General features: G+C 40.8%; 2 protein-coding genes across 2 annotated transcripts in view; one reads left to right on the forward strand and one right to left on the reverse strand.

Annotated features, from left to right (window-relative positions):
• The window catches only part of LOC100559320 (E3 ubiquitin-protein ligase TRIM7), a 41,804-nt gene extending 40,432 nt beyond the window's left edge, over nt 1-1,372 (forward strand). The window contains exon 15 of the mRNA XM_062969316.1: nt 469-1,372. Coding sequence (XP_062825386.1) covers nt 469-989 — 521 coding nt within the window. The 3' untranslated portion in view covers nt 990-1,372. The remainder of the gene's footprint in view (nt 1-468) is intronic.
• An 8,326-nt stretch (nt 1,373-9,698) lies between these two features.
• Nucleotides 9,699-20,481, reverse strand: LOC134297069 (zinc finger protein RFP-like). The gene is made up of 6 exons (XM_062973678.1): nt 20,002-20,481; nt 16,679-16,909; nt 14,204-14,226; nt 13,485-13,603; nt 13,060-13,092; nt 9,699-10,466 (listed from the first exon to the last, which is right to left on the reverse strand). Exons 1-6 carry the CDS (start codon nt 20,413-20,415, stop codon nt 9,949-9,951), a joined length of 1,338 nt encoding a protein of 445 aa, XP_062829748.1. The 5' UTR covers nt 20,416-20,481; the 3' UTR covers nt 9,699-9,948.
• Between the last annotated feature and the right edge of the window lie 416 nt (nt 20,482-20,897).

Raw genomic sequence — 20,897 nt, forward strand, 5'->3', positions numbered from 1 at the left:
TCTTTTGTCTCAAAAGTGCTATTAGACCCTGTTACATCTGTTTGGGATTTTCTAACATGCATGAATACAAAGATAGTGGCAAGTGGTGCACCTGCTATTTTTATTTAGAAATGCAGAGATGTGTGTCTACTCAGGGATTCATGCTAATAGGATCCCTGAAGGAGGAGGGGAAGGAATACCAGACCCATGCATTAGTCACAAGCATTGAGCCCAAATGCAAGTAGGAATTCAGCTCTAATTTCTTGCAGAAGCGCTTAAAAGCTATCTTGCAGGATAATACTAACTGATTTTAGTTTTTCATTTCCAAGAGTATTTATTTTATTGATTCATTCAAATATTTGCATCCTTTACTATATCTACAAATGGGAAGGGTAAAGAGATCTCCGTAGTGTACTTGAAATTATAATGCTGATTATTCACCAAATTGAATTGTCTTTCCCCCCTATGTCTCCCCCTCACCTAATACAGAAAATATAACTCTGGATCCAGACACTGCTCACCCCTTGCTCATTCTGTCTGAAGATCATAGAAGTGTGACTCTGGGAGACAAAAGCCAATTCCTGCCTGACAATAAAAAGAGATTTGGGACATATTCTTGTGTCCTGGGCCGTGAAGGATTCACAGCAGGCAAACATTTCTGGGAAGTCACTGTTGAAAAAGATGAAAAACACTGGATGGTAGGAGTCACCAGAGAGTCTGTACAAAGAACTGGAGGCCTTGTCTATGGTCCCGAGGGAGGGATCTGGGCTGTAGGGAAGTTGAGAGGTCGCTTTGTGGCTTTCAGAACTCCTCATCCTCATGATTTGTTTTCAAATGGGAATCTCAAGAAAATCCAAGTGTCTCTGAACTATCCTAGAGGCCAGGTTGCTTTTCATAATGGTGATACAGGGGACCATCTCTATACATTTTCTGAGGCTTCATTCAGAGGAGAGACTCTCTTTCCCTTCTTTTATGTTCTGGGAAAAAGCCACCTGAGCATCTCTCCTTAAAACTGTCCAGCAAGCCAAAGCCACAAGACTTCCTCTTTAGATCACTGTGACTAAATCAACTATTTGTGGGCTTTTACTCCCTTCTGCAAGGTTATACAGACACAGCCGTTCTCATTGTCCTTAAATATCCCATACCTCCCGAGGAAGAGTCCTGACTTTTCTAAGAATTCTCTCAGCTGGTTTGTTCTTAAGGAACATGTCTCTTATAGGTACAGTATAAGCAGGCTGTCTGCCAAGATTTTGGAAAAGATTAATAAAATAAAAGTCTCTGTATAATTGTTAATGGACAGAGATTAGGGGTATGAGTGGGAGGGAAGGAATGGGCAAAGTTTCATTGCTTTTTACAAAGTGAAAACAGTTTCTAATAAACTGATTCTGCCAAATCTTCTGTTATTTACTTTATTTCATCCTCGTCGTCATCATCACCATAGGAGCCCCAGGTGAAGCAGCAGGTTAAACCACTGAACTGCTGAACTTGCGGACCGAATGGTCAGCTGTTCAAATCCAGGGAGTGGGTAGAGCTCCCGCGATTAGCCCCAGCTTCTGCCAACCTAGCAGTTTGAAAACATACGAATGTGAGTAAATCAATAGGTATCACTCCAGCGGGCAGGTAATGGTGCTCCATGCAGTCATGCCGGCCACATGACTTTGGAGGTGTCTATGGACAATGGGGGCTCTTCAGCTTAGAAATGGAGATGAGCACTATGGGGATGACTTAATGTCAGGGGGAAACCTTTACCTTTGCCATCATCATCATAGCCTATCATTTGTGGCTAAGTATGATTGCCTTCCACGTGTAGGATCTTAGCGGCGGGTCTGTAGGTGACTGTAGGGTCTTTATTTATACGTTGCCTTTCTCCCCGTGTGGACTCAAGGTGGCTAACAATCCCACATTTTGGACAGCTTTTTAAATAACTCAATAAAAAATTTAAACAACAATTAAATAATACTGTATTAAGGTAAAAAAATATTAAAATATTAAAATATTAAAATATAATAAATACATTTAAAATAGTCTTTAAAACTCGCAGTCCCTGCCTCCTTCCAAATTCCCACCCACAACCTCTCCAGCAACGTGACTCTTATTCTTCCCCAAATGCCTGCTGGCAGAGGAAGATCTGCCGGTAGCCAGGATTTTGATTCAGGTGGGGCTGGGATTTTGGTTCCGGGTGGGGGTGAGTCTGCATGAGAGAAGATCTACCCTAGCAAACCTTTTGTATCGTTATCCCAATACCCCCATGCATATGGGATATATTGAGCATGGTGATCAGATCATGATATGAATAAACATAACAGTTTAAATAATAAATGTAAGACCACCCTGAGAAATTTTCTTTGAGGGGGGGCTAAAGCACCTCAAGCCCCCCCCCCCATGCTACATGGCTACCCACGGAGCCCTCCAGCTCCCATCCCATGATGCAGAGGAATTTCTGGTGGCGCTTTGTGGGTGAACTAGCGCAGAATCAGCATACGCAACACAGGAGGTTTCCTGTGTTGCACCAGAAGCAATGGGGGAAAGCTGGGCAGTTGACTCTTCCCTCCATGGGATCGGCTTGCTAGGAATCCAGGAGATGCAGGGCATGGGTTGATGGGTTCCCCACACCCCCCAATGGGCACCACCACATTTGCCATGATCCATGGTAATTCTGGCAGCTTTTGTGATAAGGTTGCTGGTGTTTCTTGGGAGGGAGTTCCACAGTCTGGGAGCAGCCACCGGAATGGCCATCTCCCATGTTCCCACTAAACACGCTTGAGTGGGTGGTGGAACAGAGAGAAGGCCCTCCCCAGTTGATCGTAGATGTCCACCAGGTTCATAGAAAGAGATACAGTTCATTGGATGACCTGGACTGGAGCCATATAGGACTTTGTAAGTCAAAACCAGCACTTTTAATTGTGTCTGGAAACACCTTGGCAGCCTGCAGGTTCTATCAGTGGTGAGAGAGAGAAGAGAAGAGCATTTTTTACCAGCCAAGCTCTTATACTTCTTCTGGGACCATGGAGGAAAGTTTTTAAAACTCACACCTCTCTCTTTTCAGTAGGAGCAATGAGTCCATTCTGTTTTTGTTTTTTTTTTTTAAGATTTTAAAAGTTCTCCAAGGTGCTGAATCCTGCTTCGTCCCCCCCCCCCCCCCCAAAAAAAAAAGAGCACTTTTGGAGAATATAGTCAAAATATTAGAAGACTTAAAACTTGGGTAGGAATTTATGAAAGAACCAAAGTCAAAACTATCTTGGCCATAGTATTGCCAATATAGATCTTAGGCACCTCTTTTACATTTAACAGATATCATCATCATCATCATCATCATCATCATCATCATCATCATCATCATCATCATTTAATTACTTATTAATCGCCCTCCATCCACGATGCTCTAGGCGATTTACAAGATAAAATTGTAAAGGATAAAAATACATACATACAAATATTGATAAAATTAACATAGATTAAAAGCTCTAGTAAAGAGCTAGGTCTTGAGTGCTAGGGTAAAAGGCCCAAACTCACGCATGGCTCTCATATAGGGCCGCAAGGCATTCCATAAGGCAGGGGCAGAAATAGAAAAAGCTCTTTGGAATTTCAGTTGAAGCTCTTGGCACTAATAAGATACAACAGGAGGGCAGACATGATTGGGTGAAAGATATCAAGGGTCTTTATTGGGTACAGTTCACAAACATCGAAAATGCCCCGGGTCTGGAAACACTTGCAAGAAAAATCATAATGACGGGTTTTGTAAAGTAACAGTGCTAAATCCTGAAAGTGTGCAATACCAACAACTGTTTCCTGAGCTCAAGAAAAACAATTCTCAATGTAAGCAGAAAGTTTTGGGTGTAGCTACAAGTAAATGTTGTGTGCGACATCCTTATACAAGGATGTCCAGTTAAGCCTAAATTAAATAAGAAATATGAAGCAAATGTTTCACCATTTGGTATATTCTGTAAGGTACCAGGCAAGAAAGTGATAGCTAAGGCTAATGCGGTTCTTGTAGCTTATGAGGAAGCAAGAATGCATCCATTGGGAACCATTGCGTTTGAATGTTGCACTTCAAAAGGAATGGCTAAATTATTGCTTTATGTAACAGATTGCATAGTAATTCCATTATTAGACCATTTTGTGAGATTTTGGATTTAGGTTGTCAAGTTGATAGCACACACGTGATTAAATTTCTAATGCAGGAAAACAGTTTAGCCTATACCCTAAAATACAGTAGAGTCTCGCTTATCCAACATTCACTTATCCAACGTTCTGTATTATCCAACGCAGTTTGCCTTTTAGTAGTCAATGTTTTTATAGTCATTTTTTCAATACATTGTGAAGTGTTGGTGCTAAATTCGTAAATACAGTAATTACTACATAGTAATTACTGTGTATTGAACTGCTTTTTCTGTCCATTTGTTGTAAAACATGATGTTTTGGTGTTTAATTTGTGTTTAATTTGTAAAATCATAACATAATTTATTGTTTAATGGGCTTTTCCTTAATCCCTCCTTATTATCCAACATTTTTGCTTATCCAACATTCTGCCGGCCCGTTAATTGGGGATAAGTGAGACTCTACTGTAGTTTCAAACTTACATAAATTCCAGAGTCCTTATCACATACATATTGAACTAGATAAGCCTTTGTCAATATTATGTACATTTAATATACCATGGAGATGGTATTGTTTCAGTTGTCTACCACTGAAGCCAAAATCTTATCTGAAATCTTTCAACAACAAAAAAATCAGGAAACTTTTGGGCATATAAATTTTATACACACACACACACACACACACACACTCAATATATGAAAGCTGATGTCATGATCATAAGAGCAACAACAGTTGAGCAGCAAGATGAAATTTTACATCAGGTTATGGAAACAGCATGTGCTAAGAATATCAATTTTAATAAAGACCACATTTGATAACAAGAAATGTAAAACTATTTAGGAAATAAAGCCACCTGAGGATAGACAAGGCATTTTTAGATGTTGGGGGTCAGTACAATCACTGGCAAAGTACATTATTCAGGAGGCAGAGCTGACAGTACCATTTGTGGTAAAAATGTAGTTTTCCACATTCCAGTGAATGTCAGAACATCATAAAGCTTTTGACATTATCAAACAACAGTTGTATCATATACCCATACTTCAATACCAGTTGTTATCTAGACTGATGCATTGAAAGATGTCCCGGGAGCATGTTTGCTTTAGGATAACAAACTAGTGTCCTATGCCTCAAGGTCACTTAGCATAATAAAGCAAAATTATGCCCCAAAAGATAAAGAACTGTTTGCTGTCATATTTGAAAAAAAATGTTCCATTGATATGATTTTGATAAAGTTGTCCTAGTTCAAGTTTGATCATAGGCTTTATTTCTGTGTCTATTAGGCTTTTACATCTCACCTTTATTCAGGGATGGGATTCAAGATGGTTGGGATCTCATTCTGGACATCCTCTTAGCATGCTCAATTGTATTCCTCCAGCATTTTATAGATGAAAACTCAAAACATGTGTGTTCAAGATGCTGGGACATAACATATATATTTAAGTATAAGCCGACCCAAATATAAGCCGAGGCACCTAATTTTACCACAAAAAACTGGGAAAACCTATTGACATAAGTATAAGTCGAGGGTGGGAAATGCAGTAGCTACTGGTAAATTTCAAAATAAAAATAGATACCAATAAAATTATATTGAGACATCAGTAGGTTAAATGTTCTGAATATTTACCATATTTCAAAGAAAAACAGTAAACTAGCTCTGTAAGTGGAAAAGGAGGGTAAACAAAAACAATATGGTGACAATAATAATAATAATAATAGCAACAACAATAATAATAAAACTTCATTTGCATCCTGGTCTATCTATCTCCCCATGGGGACTCAGGCCAGCTTTCAACAAAATAACAGGCAAACATTCAATGCCTATATAAACAATGCAGAGCTAGATATAGATCTAGAATTATATATATTAATTTCACATATGCATTTTCCCCTGAAACGTTTGTAAATCCTCTCTCTATATATATGTACATTTCCCTCCTGTAATATTTGCAAGCCCCATATATCTATGTTTATATCTATCTAGACATCTCTCTCTCTATATGTGTGTGTGTGCATTTCCCGTGAAATATTTGCAAGGCCTTTATATCTATATTCATATCTGGACATGTCTATATATATTTGTGTGTGCATTTCCACCCTGTTATATTTGCAAGCCCTATATATCTATATTCATATCTAGACATCTCTCTTTATATAGATTATTATATTTATATAGGATATGCAGAGACTTGCAAACATGTGAGGGGAAATTCATATATAAAAATAATATATAAATATAGATACAGATATACAGGTACATTGACATCTCTAGATATCTATATGTGTATAGGATTTGCAAAGACCTGCAAACATATGAGGGGGAAATTCATATATAGATAGATACAGATATATAGGTAAATAGGGATTGCAAAGGCTTGCCGGGGGAAATGCCTATATATCTGTAGGAGAGATTAACAAATGTTTCAGGGGGAAATCCTTTTATAAGATTAATGGATATATGTATTTTCTTCTTCCTGACTTGCAAGGCCTCTCCCCCCCCCCCCCCCCCCCCACACACACACACTTTCCCTTTTCAAAACCTTCCCTTGGTTAAGAGTGAGGGAGGCTTTGGAAATGTAAATACACTGATAAGGGAGAAAAATATATCATCTATTGCAAGCAGTGGCCTCCAGGCCTCTTGTGGGGTTGACCTTGACCCCATTATAAGCAGAGGGAGGCTTTTTCAGCACAAAAAAGGCTGAAAAACTCAGCTTATCTTTGAGTATACGGTATGTGTCCAAGAATAGTTGTCTGCCTTCTTCTCTCACCAACTGAACCTGAGAAGATGATAGGTCAGGGGAAAGAGCCTCCCCAGACAATCTTAGCATTGTAAATTACTCATAAAGGGAGATATAGTAAAGGTAAAGGTTTCCCCTGACGTTAAGCCCAGTCGTGTCTGACTCTGGGGGTTGTCCATAGACACCTCCAAGGTCATGTGGCTGGCATGACTGCGTGGAATGCCGTTACCTTCCCGCTGGATTGGTACCTATTGATCTACTCACATTTGCATGTTTTCGAACTGCTAGGTTGGCAGAAGCTGGAGCTAACAGCTCCCCGGGTTTGAACCTGGGACCTTTCAGTCTGCAAGTTCAGCAGCTCAGTGCTTTAACACACTTCGTCACTGGAGGATATAGTCCTTTGAAAAATGTTGATGACAAAGTGAAGTAGAATTTTCATCAGCATTTCAGCCTCTAAACCACTAAGGATGTCACCCAGGAAAATGTTTTAGCATAGCTACGAAAGGCGAGCAAGGAATAAAGAGCCACCTAAACATTACTCATTATGTTCCACCTATGGACCTTATTTATATATATACTAGCTGTGCCCGGCCACGCGTTGCTGTGGCAAAGTATGATGGTATGGGAAATAAAGTATTGAGGAATTGGTGGTAGTTAAGGTCAAGGGTAAAGGTTTTCCCCAGACATTAAGTCCAGTCATGTCTGACTCTGGGGGTTGGTGCTCATCTCCATTTCTAAGCCGAAGAGCTGGCGTTGTCCGTAGACTCCTCCAAGGTCATGTGGGATGACTACATGGAGCGGCGTTACCTTCCCGCCGGAGCAGTACCTATTGATGCACTCACATTTGCATGTTTTCGAACTTCTGGGTTGGCAGAAGCTGGGGTTAACAGTGGGGGCTCTCTCCGCTCCCCCAATTCAAACCTGTGGCCTTTCGGTCCAGAAGTTCAGCAGCTCAGCGCTTTAACACGCTAACCATCAGGGGATATTATTTCCTAAAGGTTGTGAATATACAATATTTCTGATCGGTTTTTTTTGTTTGTTGGAGGCAAATATGAATGCTGCAATTAGGAGAAATGATTAGGATGTAATGGCCTTGCAGCTTTAAAGCCTGGCTGTTTCCTCCCTGAGTGAATTTTTTGTTGGGAGGTGTTAGCTGGCCCTGATTGTTTCCTGTCTGGAATTCCCTTGTTTTCAGAGTGGTGTTGTTTGCGATATTTTATGTGCTTCTATTGTCTGTGGCCCTGAGAAAACAGGATTTGCCAGACTTTGATGATGGGAATACTTTGTTGGGAGGTGTTAGCTGGCCCCGATTGTTTCCTGTGTGGAATTCCCCTGTTTATTTACTGTCCTGGTTTTAGAGATTATATTGTTCTGCATTATTCTATCCCAGTAATTATTTCATATTAAAGAAGAATCTCGCTTATCCAACATTCGCTTATACAATGTTCTGGATTATCCAACGCAGTCTGCCTTTTCATAATCAATGTTTTTGTAGTCAGTGTTTTAAATTCATTGTGATATTTTAGTGGTAAATTTGTAAATACAGTACAGTAGAGTCTCACTTATCCAACATAAACGGGCCGGCAGAACGTTGAATAAGCGAATATGTTGGATAATGAGGAATTAAGGATAACCCTATTAAACATCAAATTAAGTTATGATTTTACAAATTAAGCACCAAAACATCGTGTTAGACAACAAATTTGTCAGAAAAGTAGTTCAGTACACAGTAATGCTATATAGTAATTACTGTATTTATGAATTTAGCACCAAAATATCACGATATATTGAAAGCATTGACTACAAAAATGCATTGGATAATCCAGAACGTTGGATAAGCGAGTGTTGGATAAGTGAGACTCTACTGTAAATACTACATAGCATTACTGCGCATGGAACTACTTTTTCTGTCAAATTTGTTGTATAATATGATGTTTTGGTGCTTAATTTGTATAACGATTACCTAATTTGATGTTTAATTGGCTTTTCCTGAGTCCCTTCTTATTATCCAACATATTCACTTATCCTGCCTGCCTGTTTACGTTGGATAAGTGAGACTCTACTGTATATTTCTAATCTTAAATTATCTGCTCAGAACTGGATTATATGGGGCCCCTTCTTCACAGCTGTATAAAATGCACACTGAAGTGGATTATATGGCAGTGTGGAGTCAAGATAATCCAGTGCAAAGCAGATAATATAAGATTATAAATGGGTTATATAGCTGTGTGGAAGGGCCTTGAGTCTGCACTGCCATATAATCCAGTGCAAATTAGATAATCTGTGGAAGAAGTCTAAGTGAGGCCTAAATCTGCCTGTCCCCTAACTGAAACCTGGCTGTCCCTTGGTTGCTAGGCAACCAAGTGGGCAGAGATTAGCCCTCTAAACTGGCAGCAATTGGATAAAAAAAATTATTGCTCTCCCTCTAATTAGGACTTTATTTTTCTTTTCTTTTTGTTGTATCAACCTTGAGGCGTGGATGATGGGTTGTGTTGTCAAATTTTGAGGTTGGGGGGCCTGTACTTTTGTTGTTTTGTGAATTGCCGTGATGCCATCACTCTTTTATATATATAAATATGTATATCTATATATATAAAAGGGTAATGACGTTTCGGCCTAGGACAAAACAACAAAACTACACATCCCAGAAACACTAAACTTGGCAGCACAACCCTCATCCATGCCTCTATGTTCATACAACAAACAGCTCCAGCTACTCCAGAAAACGGCCAGGCTTTGAGACTGCAAGGCTATTCACCGCTATTCCACCTGGCAAACAAAGGATTCCTATAAGCCACAGCAACGCGTGGCCGGGCAAAGCTAGTGTGTGTGTGTGTGTGTGTGTGTGTGTGTGTGTGTGTGTGTGTGTATATATATATATATGTATAATTATGCAGGTTTTTAATGTATGCTCTTAATTTTAATGTAATTTTTTTATCTAAATGGATTTTAAATGTGATGTAAATTGTTTTCATGCATGTCTTTATATTGTAAGCTGCCCTGAGTCCCCTGATGGGTGAGAAGGGCGGGGCAGAAGTGATGTAATAAATAAATAAAATAAATATCAAAAGACACCCAAATCCATCTCTTAATCTTGCAAGATATTGGGCCTGTGTGGTCAGCTTGTTTTGCTGCCTTAAGGAGGAATTCTCAGTTGCCCTTTCTTAATCACATTAAAGAATGGAAGAAGGGTCTTTCCAGTGAATGAGGCTCCAAAGAATGTATAGAGATGGGCTCCTGTATCAGCATCGTAAAAAGCCACTTGGCCCCCAGCATAGTTCAGAGACACTCGGACCCTTCTGAGGTCCCTGTTCTGAGACACAGGCGAGTAATGGGGATGGTTGGTAACCCTATATGTACCATTCCACATCCCTATAGCCCAGATCCCCCCCTCAGGCCCATAGATAATGTCACCCATTCTCTTCACAGACTTTCTGGCAACCCCTGCCAGCCACTGGTCCTCTTCTCCCACACAGATCTCCCAGAAATGTCTGCCTGCTGTAAATCCCTCACATCCCAGGACAGAAGTACTTTTGTTGAACCTCTTCAGTTTGTCAGGCAGGTGTTGAAATTGGTCTCCATATGTTACACTTTTACAATCCTCAGACAGGATGAGTTTAGCGTGAGCTGTGTCTGGATCCAGAGTTACATTTGCTGTTGGGAATGGGGAGAGAGAAAGAAAGAAAAAAGAAGGAGCATCAGCTAGGTGGATTACTAACACACCAACTCGATACATGTCCATTAACCTTGAACCCCCTCAGTTCAATAGGATTTTAATGTACTATGGTGAATTTTCTTCAATATATTTATATCTTGCTTTTCTTCTAAATGGGACCCACAGCTGCTTATTTTATTTATTTATTTATTTATTTATTTATTTACAGCATTTATATTCCGCTCTTCTCACCCCGAAGGGGACTCAGGGCGGATCACATTACACATGTAGGCAAACATTCAATGCCTTTTAACATAGAACAAAGACAAGACAAACATAGACTCCGAGCGGGCCTCGAACTCATGACCTCCTGGTCAGAGTGATTCATTGCAGTGATTCATTGCAGCTGCTCTCCAGCCTGCGCCACAGCCCAAGCCCACAGCTGCTTACACCATACATTTGGCTCTTTGGTTGAGAATTAAAAATGTGCTTCCTTAAACTGCAAATCCAGGATCCTAGAAGAAACTGTTACAGTGGTTAAAGTGGAATTATGGCACTATAACTGTATTATGGAGCCCCCGGTGGTGCAGAGGATTAAAGACTGAGCTGCTGAACTCGCGGACTGAAAGGTCACAGGTTAGAATCTGGGGAGTGGAGTGAGCTCCCACTGTTCACCCCAGCTTCTGCCAACTTAGCAGTTTGAAAACATGCAAATGTGAGTAGATCAATAGGTACCGCTCCGGCAGAAAGGTAACAGCACTCCACACAGTCATGCCGGCCACATGACCTTGGAGGTGTCTACAGACAATGCTGGCTCTTCGTCTTAGAAATGGAGATGAGCACCAATCCCCAGAATCGGATATGACTAGCTAAATGTCAGGGGAAAACCTTTACGTTACCTAGCTGTATTGTGTGAATGGTCCACAGTGTGGACTGGCAATCCCTTTTGTGCATTAAAAGGGATGGCAATGTGGTCTTAGTTAAGGTAAATCTCAAACAAATTTCCCCACTTATAGGTCTATAGATAGAGGAATTATTTGTATACCCTAGGAAAGACATATTTACATTTAAGAATGGCAAGTTTAGGGCTACAGATTAGTGATGCATGAACCATAGTTTGAGGCTTTTTGCATGTTTCTTTCCATCTCAATTTCTACCAGAGTCACTGAAAGTGCAACCAGTTGAATAGGAAATTGCTGTTGCATTGGGGAAGACTGAAAGAAGACACAGCTATGCACACTGAATGGTTACAATCCATGTATCTCATCTGTGCAAACACCATTAGCTAGTATGAGGAAGGCAGTGAAGGAGAGTTGCAACCCAGCAACTCACAGAGTTTCACAATTCTCATGGCTGCTACAGAATTCATTACTTTTACTCCTGCTGTGGCCCAGCCGGCTAGCAACCAGCTGCAATAAATTACTACTGACCGAGAGGTCATGAGTTCGAAGCCCGGGTCGGGTTAAGCCCCCGACCATTAAATAGCCTGGCTTACTGTTGACCTATGCCACCCAAAAGACAGTTGCATCTGCCAAGTAGGGAAATTTAGGTACGCTTTATGCGGGAGTCTAATTCAACTAATTTACAACATCATAAAACTGCCAGCAAAACACGAGGAAAGGAATGAGGAAGTACAGCCACTAGTGGACGGTGAAGCAACAGCTCCCCCTGTGGCTGGAATCGTGAAGCTGGAAAAATGTTAAATGCCTCTGTGTCTGTCTATACTGTATGTTGTTTGTCTCTTGGCATTGAATGTTTGCCATATATGTGTTCATTGTAATCTGCCCTAAGCAGGGCTGTAGCCAGAAAAAAAATTTCGGGAGGGGTTTTGAAAATTCCGGGGGGGGGGGGGGTTGAACCCCTAGCACATACCCCTCCCCGCTACAAACCTGTCAATATCTGCTTGAGATAGTGCCTGGAGGGACTCTTAATGTTTTGCATCTCATAGACTTAGCATGGGGATTTGGTTAACCAGTTACAATTCATGAGTAAACGAGATTTTTTTTTATAACTTGAAAAATTTCGGGGGGGGGGGGGTTTGAACCCCTAACCCCCCCCCCCCCCCCTCGCTACAGGTCTGGCCCTGAGTCCCCTTCAGGGTGAGAAGGGCGGAATATAAATACTGTAAATAAATAAATAAACAGTAAAGGTTTTCTCCTGACATTAAGTCCAGTCGTGTTTGACTTTGGGGGTTAGTGCTCATCTCCATTTCTAAGCCAAAGAGCCGGCGTTGTCCGTAGACACTTCCTAGGTCATGTGGCCAGCATGACTGCATGGAGCACGATGACCTTCCTGTCAGAACGGTACCTTTTGATCTACTCACATTTGCATGTTTCCGAACTGCTAGGTTGGCAGAAGCTGGCGCTAACAGCAGGTGCTCACTCTGCTCCCTGGATTTGAACCTGTGACCTTTCAGTCCACAAGTTCAGCAGCTCAGCATTTTAACACGCTGCACCACCAGGGGCTCATTTACTCCTAACATTCAATGATTCCCAAATTGGTGGTATAGAAGTATTTGACTCCACTAAGACACTACCAGCCAAATCTTCAACTAGTTCCCGTCCCTGTTGTAGTCCTTCATCAGAAATGTACCTTTCTGCAGCTTTAGTCCAGGTAGCAGAGCATCTGAGTAAAAGAAAGATATGCACAGATTTAATACTAGCCAAGCCAACAATTCCAATTAACAAAACACATTATTGTTCACACCACAGCCTTTATTGCAAATAGAACAAATTTGTTAGAAGATGAATCCTTTTTTTTTATCGTATTCATGTACCAGCCGACCTCATGTATAAGTTGATGGCAGAATTGGGAGCCAAGATTATGGATTTTGATATGACCCATTGATAAATCAAGAGTCATTCCATGTAGAGGGAAAGAAAGTGATAACTAAGTCACCAAAACAGCAGTTCTTTTCCTGCAATTGCTCTTGATATCAATAATATAATAAAGGGTTTGCATTTCTTTGCTTTTGAACTAAGATATTTACAAAACCAAATCCCCCAACTATTCTTTACCTTTGAATCGTTGTATAACACCAACTAGAAAAGGATTTCTATCACAAATGTCACAGAGCTTCCACCTCAATTCTAGAGGAAATGTTAACGGATTCTCAAATGACGTCTTGTCTTTGCTCCTGGTAGAGATACACAAGGTTAAAGTTGCTGAAACTATTACCTATCCAATCCATAAGTTGAGAGTGAAGCAAAATAAAGTTATTGAAGGGAAGAAAAAAAATTCAGTAGTCACTAAGGTTTTTTGTCTCACACATTTTCTAGACACTACAGGAAGGTGGGTACTGGAAAAAAGTACTGCTGTTGCTAACATAAACTTTAAAATCCTCACAAACCCCTCTTTGTATTATGAGGAAAACATAAAGAAATACAGCAATAGGAAGATGATCAGGAACATGACACACGTGTAATACCTTATGGATAGCCCAAGAGTGATCTAATGATTAAATGGACTGAATGGAGTCATCCTCATAGCTGGTACTAGAATGAGTAAACTGATCTGTTGTAGCCCAGTCTGCACCTGAGCTGTCAGGTGAGCCTTGGGTTGGGCCCATTCAGCCTGTGATTATACCTGCGCCTGACTGGCCAGTAGACTCTGGGTTGCAGCCTAGCATTCCTATGCAGCCAGATGGGTCTGCTGGTTCTGCAATCCGATTTTTGCTACATACCATAAAGTCCAAACATCATGCAGTACCAATGGAAATGAATGTGACCATATTTACCTTTGTAAGAGAGTTTTCATATCCTAGAGGGGAAGAGAGTGAAAGAAAAATGAGCTCAATGCCTATCATATGCCACTGGTTTTTTAAGATCTACAGAAATACTCACAGCAAGCAAAAGTCCAAAAGTGGAAGGGTAAAACCTGGAACCTCAATTAGTAGCTGACACCAGATGAGAGACTCCCTCCTGGGCACACAGAAAACTGGGCGATTTGGAAGGCGCTGAACAGACTGCACTTGGGCACCACGAGATGCAGAGCCAAACTTAAGAAATGGGGCCACAAAGTAGAGTCCACGACATGCAAGTGTGGAGAAGAGCAAACCACAGACCACCTACTACAATGCAGTCTGAGCCCTGCCACATGCACAATGGAGGACCTTCTTACAGCAACACCAAAGGCACTCCAAGTGGCCAGCTACTGGTCAAAGGACATTTAGTATAATGCCAAGTTGTTTTTTTAAAAAAAAATCCTGTTTTCAAATACATTGCAACTTGTACTCTCGGTTTGCTTCTAACACAATAAATAAATAAATATGCACTGGTTGGGAAGGCCACTCTGGTTTACTAACATTCTCTGGCTGAAACTTCTGTTGTTGGAAGTGCATTTTGCCTTCCTCATTTGTGATTTGATTATTTGTGGATTTGATGCATGTGTTTTCTCTAGGAATCTCTGAACTCTTCAAAGTGATTGTGCTAGCTAAAGTGTGTTAATGTGGGATTTGTGTATTGATAGTGTTTAAATGCAATTTGTGCCATGCTTGTATTGCAACTGATTGCATCATCCAGAATGTACCATAGTGTGGAAAGAGTTAATTGCCAAGAAGCTATGATAACCTTGATGTGTGGCTGGAACTAGGGAGTATCCAGACACAAGTGTTTGTGCATACCGATTGCGTCAGTTCACTTGAGTTCTGACTGCCTAGAGTTCGAGTCAAATTCTGTTGGAGAACAGAACAGTCCTGTGTTCGTCTGTTGTCTGCAAGTCTGTTTGTGTTGATTACTGCTGCATACGGTAAAACTTTGTAAATAGTTTTACCAAAGTCTCAGAGTGTCTCTTCATTCTGCGCTCTACTGCTTCCATCCAACTACTGCTGCACTGCAAATACTCTGACAAAGTGTAACTATTCTAGTGACTTCTAACTAAAGGTGACCAATATACATTTGCATTGGATGACCATGAGATTCCTAGAGAGATGTCCCTTCAAGTAAAAAAAAGGTTTTAAAAAAATCAGTTTTTTCCACTTTTGCAAGGGTCTTGCACCCATGTATAAAAGTGGGATGCCTACTGTATAATCATATAAGAACACCAGACTTCAGGTTTATAAATATACAAAGCTTCTCACAAAGAAGCTCCTCTTTTTATGTCCCCTCAGCCTAGCCTTTTTCTCCTTGTCATATGCCTAGGTGGAAGGTTTCTTTTTAAACAGCATTGGGAGAAACATGAAAGAAATTTGAACACAAATACAGACTTCCAATAGAAGGTTGAGCAATGTGCTTGTTGCGGAAGCACTAGGACACAATATTTTAACAACAGGTTTTCTGCATTAACCTTACGTAGAGCAGGGATATCATTGAGGGTCTATTTGTATTATGGTTGCTTTTAAAGGGCAGTTTAATCCATGGATGTTTTTTTTTCCTCGTGTCAGGAGTGTTCTGGTGTGACAGAATTGGCCGTCTGCAAGGACGTTGCCCAGGGGATGCCCAGATGTTCTGATGTTTTTGCCATCCTTGTGGGAGGCTTCTCTCATGTCCCTGCATGGAGCTGGAGCTGATAGAGGGAGCTCATTTGCACTCTCTCCAGGTTGGATTCGAACTGGCAACCTTCAGGTCAGTAACCCAAGCTTCAAGTCATCAGTCCTGCCGGAACAAGGGTCTAATCCACTGTACCACTGGGGGCTCCATCCATGGATGGTGAATCCATGGATAGAGGGCCAACTATAATTTTTTCACATAGTGGTTTGTGTTCTTTAGTTTTTAACTAGTTTGGGTCTCCAGTTGTTATTGAATGATGACTACTATTACTTTTGATTATTTCCCATGTGGAGTGGGGATAATAAGAATTGCAACCCAACAGTACTTGTGATTGTGAGGTTGGGGGGGAGGAGTTAAAGACATCATATCCACAAGTCTTGTCTCTAAATTCAACCACCACTCTCCTGACCAAACAGAACTGCAGCTTTCCAGATGTTACTGTATCCCAGCTCCCATCAGCTCTAGTCATGATGTCTAAGGCTAAGGAATACAGGAGTTGTAGTCCAGCATCTGGTGGAGAGCCACATAAAATGGCACGGCATTCTGGATTCAGCATATTGAGTCTGTAAATGCTCAGTCTTGCTCATCTTGGATCCCCCCATAATGTAACACAACCTGCTCTCAGTACATAAGCCTTTATTATTTTTGTCAGTAAAGGTGATGCTCCAAGTTTGGAAGCCAGCCTTTTTCAAGAGAACAGCTTGCCCTCTTTCTGCTTTTCTTACCTGGAGGATTTCACTTGCCGGCTGTTGCTTCTGCTCCTCCATTTCCTGCATGAGACTTTCAAGAGAGGAGAGCTCCTGGGATAGTTTGGCCAGGTGTTCCTTGCTTTTCTCCGAAACCTCCTTCTGCACCTCTTTCATCTGGGCCAGCCAAAGCCTCTCTTGCTCTTCCAGAAACTGGTGCAATTTTCTGAACTCTGCCATCATCTTTTCCATCTCTGTTTGTGTTTGTTTCTTCAATAAACAGATGGAGAAAAGATTGGAAATGTCAGGAACATGATCCAACTCTACTATGTTTGTGAATTCTAAGTATCCCTTAGTCAATTTGAATGGTGTCAGAAGGATTTAGTTGTGGAACATGTATTTTATGCTGCGCTATATTTTTTATTTAGAAAAGGGGGGTTCTTGTTTTGTGGTCACATACCCTGTTTCCCCTAAAATAAGACATCCCCAGAAAATAAGACCTAGTAGAGGTTTTGCTAAATTGCTAAATATAAGGCCTCCCCTGAAAGTAAGACCTAGCAAAGTTTTTGTTTGGAAGCATGCCCGCCGAACAGAACACCAGAGCATGCAGGATCAATAAATGTACGTACCATAAAGTGTTGAACATGGAAATATTGGTAGTAACAAGAAATTCTTGATAGGATTCACAGTTTGTCTGGTTATGCTGGTTTATGATGACAACTACTCTACAGTATATAATAAATGTTCATTTTTTTGTTCAACAATAAATGTGAATTCTTCTTCATGGAAAAATAAGACATACCCTGAAAATAAGACCTAGAGCATCTTTGGGAGCAAAAATTAACATAAGACACTGTCTTATTTTCGGGGAAACATTACGTTAGTAATGTTTGCTTTTACTTGACTTGTGTACTACTACTACTGCAGGTGAATCTGGGCAAAATGACACAATATGTTGTGCTTTGAAGGTACCTGGCAGTTTCTGCTCTTATTGCTGTTCTAACATCTTTTACTCTGCATTTTTATCTTACTTTGCTTTTGCATTGTTTTGTGCTTCTATATTTTGTTCCTCAAAGGGGAACATTGGTTTTAAAAGATGTCTCCAGATTGCAACTCTCAGCTATGGTTCTCATGATGAATTCTGTTGGGTAGGGCTGCTGGGAATTACAGGTGTAAACATCTCGAGGGCCACAGCTTTCCCTAGGAAAATACATTTCACTTTTCATAAATATCTAATACAATTCCAAAGTAAATATCCACTGTAGTATTAATGCAGTTTGACGCCACTTTCTTTGCCATGGTTCAATGCTGTAAAATCATAGAAGTTGTAGTTTTCAAGGTCTTTAGCATCTCTAGGAGCTCCAGGTGATGCAGTGGATTAAACTGCTGAGCTGCTGAACTTGCTGACTGAAAGGTTGTTGGTTCAAATCCAGGGAGCTGGGTGAGCTCCCGCTGTTAGCCCCAGCTTCTGCCAACCCAGCCATTTGAAAACATGCAAAAGTGTATAGATCAATAGGTACCGCTCTGGCGGGAAGGTAACAGTGCTCCATGCAGTCATGCCAGCCATAAGACCTTGGAGCTGTCTATGGACAACACCGGCTCTTCGGCTTTGAAATTGAAATGAGCACCAAGCCCCAGAGTCGGACACAACTAGCCTTAATGTCAGTGGTAAACCTTTAACTTTACATTTTACTAGCCATCTCTACCAAAGAGAGATGGACTGACCAGACTAGAACTCCTATAATAAAACAGCATTGAACCATGGCAATTAAAGTGGTATCAAACTGCATTAATTCTAGATGCACCAAATGACCTGTTTTCAGAATGTCTTTTGTAAAAGAATAAGAAGTTATATGTTACCTACATTTTCCTAAGTCGGGGCAGACCTGTTAAAATACATAGTGCAGTAAAACTTGTATATTAAGACGCATGAGATTAAAATACAGGGTATTTGAAAAAGAACTCGCTAGTTTCTATTTAAAGTAAATGGAAACTAGGGAGTTCCTTTTCAAACACCCTGTACATTAAAACCATTTATGCCTATGAAATGTATATTTAAATTCATAGATGAAATTTGACTGGGTAAAAGCATGTATTATGATACAATGGGCTATTTGAAATAAAAAATATTCTGTTAAGCAGAGCTGCCTAGCTGCTTTTGATTCTTCTGGATTCTGTGTTATACTTTGTACACATGCCTGCTTCATTCCTTGTATTCAAGAAACTTACAAAGATACTTTGTTTCTCTTTTTCTGCTTCTTTTTTGTAGTTCAGAATTTTTTCTCTTTCTTTCTTCAGAAGTTTCAGAGAACTACAAAGCATGTCCTAAAGAGAATAGAGAGGTTCAGTGGTGAAAAAAAAACTGAGGTTGATCAGATGCACTTAAGGCAGCAGTTCCCAAACTATTTCGGTCATGGAACCCTTCGAGAGACATTTAGTTTTTGTGGAATCCTAACTGTATCCCTGATTTTTTTAAATCCAAAAATATATTCCAGATCATTTTATGCTAATTCAAATACATTTCTCCATTTCCTATGTAATGTCTAGTTTTACAGTAATTTCTCTCTCTGATATTTTAGAAACAATATCCCAAAAGGGCAACCGATTAGGAAATGGTCACAGATACGGAAAATCAGCCTTTGTACACACATTCATTGACTTTGCAAATACTTTCAATCGTAACGCTCTCTGGACCATTCCCCTGAAAAGCGGATGCCCTGATAAATTCAAGAACATCCCGCAGCTTCTCCGTGATGGCAAGAGTCTTGACAACAACGGCTCCCAAAGTGACCTATTAAAAATAGTATCAGGTGTCAAAGAGGGATGTGTTATCATCCCAATCCTATTTTCCATCTTCATAGCTATGTTTCTGCACCTTGTTGATGGGAAGCTTTCCACCGGTGTGGAAATCACCTATCGGACAGGTAGCAAGCTATTTAACCTCAGCAGGCCGAAAGGCAATAATAAGGTCAGAACAACTTCTCTTATAGAACTCCAGTATGCTCATAACAATGTAGTATGTGCTCATTCAAAGAAAGACCTACAAACCACTTTGCAGAAGTATATTAAAATCTTGGCCTCTCACGAAACATGAAAAAACTCAAAGTGCTGTACAAGCAGGAACCAAGAAATCCTTCTGCAATGCCTGCAATACCGTTTAATGATGTAATTCTAGAAAATGTTGACCATTTCCACTACCTTGGCAACCACCTCTCCACAAAAGTCCTAAAGGTCATCAAACTTATTTTATAACAATAACAAAAATCTGTAAATGACATTTCCTGTATAGGTTGGAGAGTTGTTCCAAGAGGACCTCACATCTATCCCCCCTGTTTATCAAATCCATGCTGTTTTTTTCTTACCTTGTATTCTTGGATAGCCTCCTCCACTGGGACCACGTTGTGATTTTCATGCTTCTTGGACTTGAAACACACTAAGCAGATGGGGGTCTCATCGTCCTTGCAGAAGAGCTTCAGGGGCTCCTGGTGTTCTCTGCAGTCTCCTTTCTTCCTCTTCCTTGTTTGGTGGCTGAGTTTCTGTGTGATTTCTACAAATCTAGCCAGCTGCCAATTTGGGGTGAGATCCCTTTGCTGAATGACTTGTCTGCACTCGGGGCAGGAGGCCTCTTCCTCTGATACCCACCAGAACTGGTCCAGGCAGTCATGGCAGAAGTTGTGCCCGCATTTGATGGTCACAGGGTTTTTGAAGTAGTCCAGGCAGATGGGACATGTAGCCTCTTGGCAGAGATCATAGACATGGTCCTCAGCAGAGGCCATAGCTGCTGTCTTGCAGTGAAGCCAGATATCAGTTTCGTTTCCTTCACTTTCTTTAAAACTGGGGGATGAATTACTCAGCACAAGCTGAGTAATTCAGCACAAGTGGAATGGAAAGAACAGAGTACAGATATGGACAACAAGTTAAACATGAGCTTACAATGTGATACGGAAATGAAAAAACCAATGGGATTTTGGCCTGAATAAATAGGGGTATAGTGTCCAGGGAAGTCATGCTACCCCTCTACTCTGCCTTGGTCAAGCCACACCTGGAATACTATATGTATCCAGTTCTGGGCACAACAGTTGAAGGGAGATGTTGACAAGCTGGAATGACTGAAATGATTAAGGGCCTGGAGAACAAGCCCTATGAGGAGCGGCTTAAAGAGCTGGGCATGTTTAGCCTGCAGAAGAGAAGGCTGACAGGAGACATGATAGCCATGTAGAAACATATGAGGGGAAGTCATAGGGAGGAGGGAGCAAGC

The sequence above is a fragment of the Anolis carolinensis genome, chromosome 2, assembly GCF_035594765.1.
Source record: "Anolis carolinensis isolate JA03-04 chromosome 2, rAnoCar3.1.pri, whole genome shotgun sequence".
Taxonomy (NCBI): Eukaryota; Metazoa; Chordata; class Lepidosauria; order Squamata; family Dactyloidae; genus Anolis; species Anolis carolinensis.

Excerpts from the sequence above, each read along its gene's own strand:
- LOC134297069 (XM_062973678.1), bottom strand. The coding sequence starts at position 20,415 with ATGGCCTCTGCTGAGGACCATGTCTATGATCTCTGCCAAGAGGCTACA. Across the intron at positions 14,227-16,678 it reads CGGCAAGTGAAATCCTCCAG|GATATGAAAACTCTCTTACA; the intron begins GTAAGAAAAGCA and ends CTTCCCCTCTAG. Across the intron at positions 13,604-14,203 it reads ATGAAAACTCTCTTACAAAG|GAGCAAAGACAAGACGTCAT; the intron begins GTAAATATGGTC and ends TATCTCTACCAG.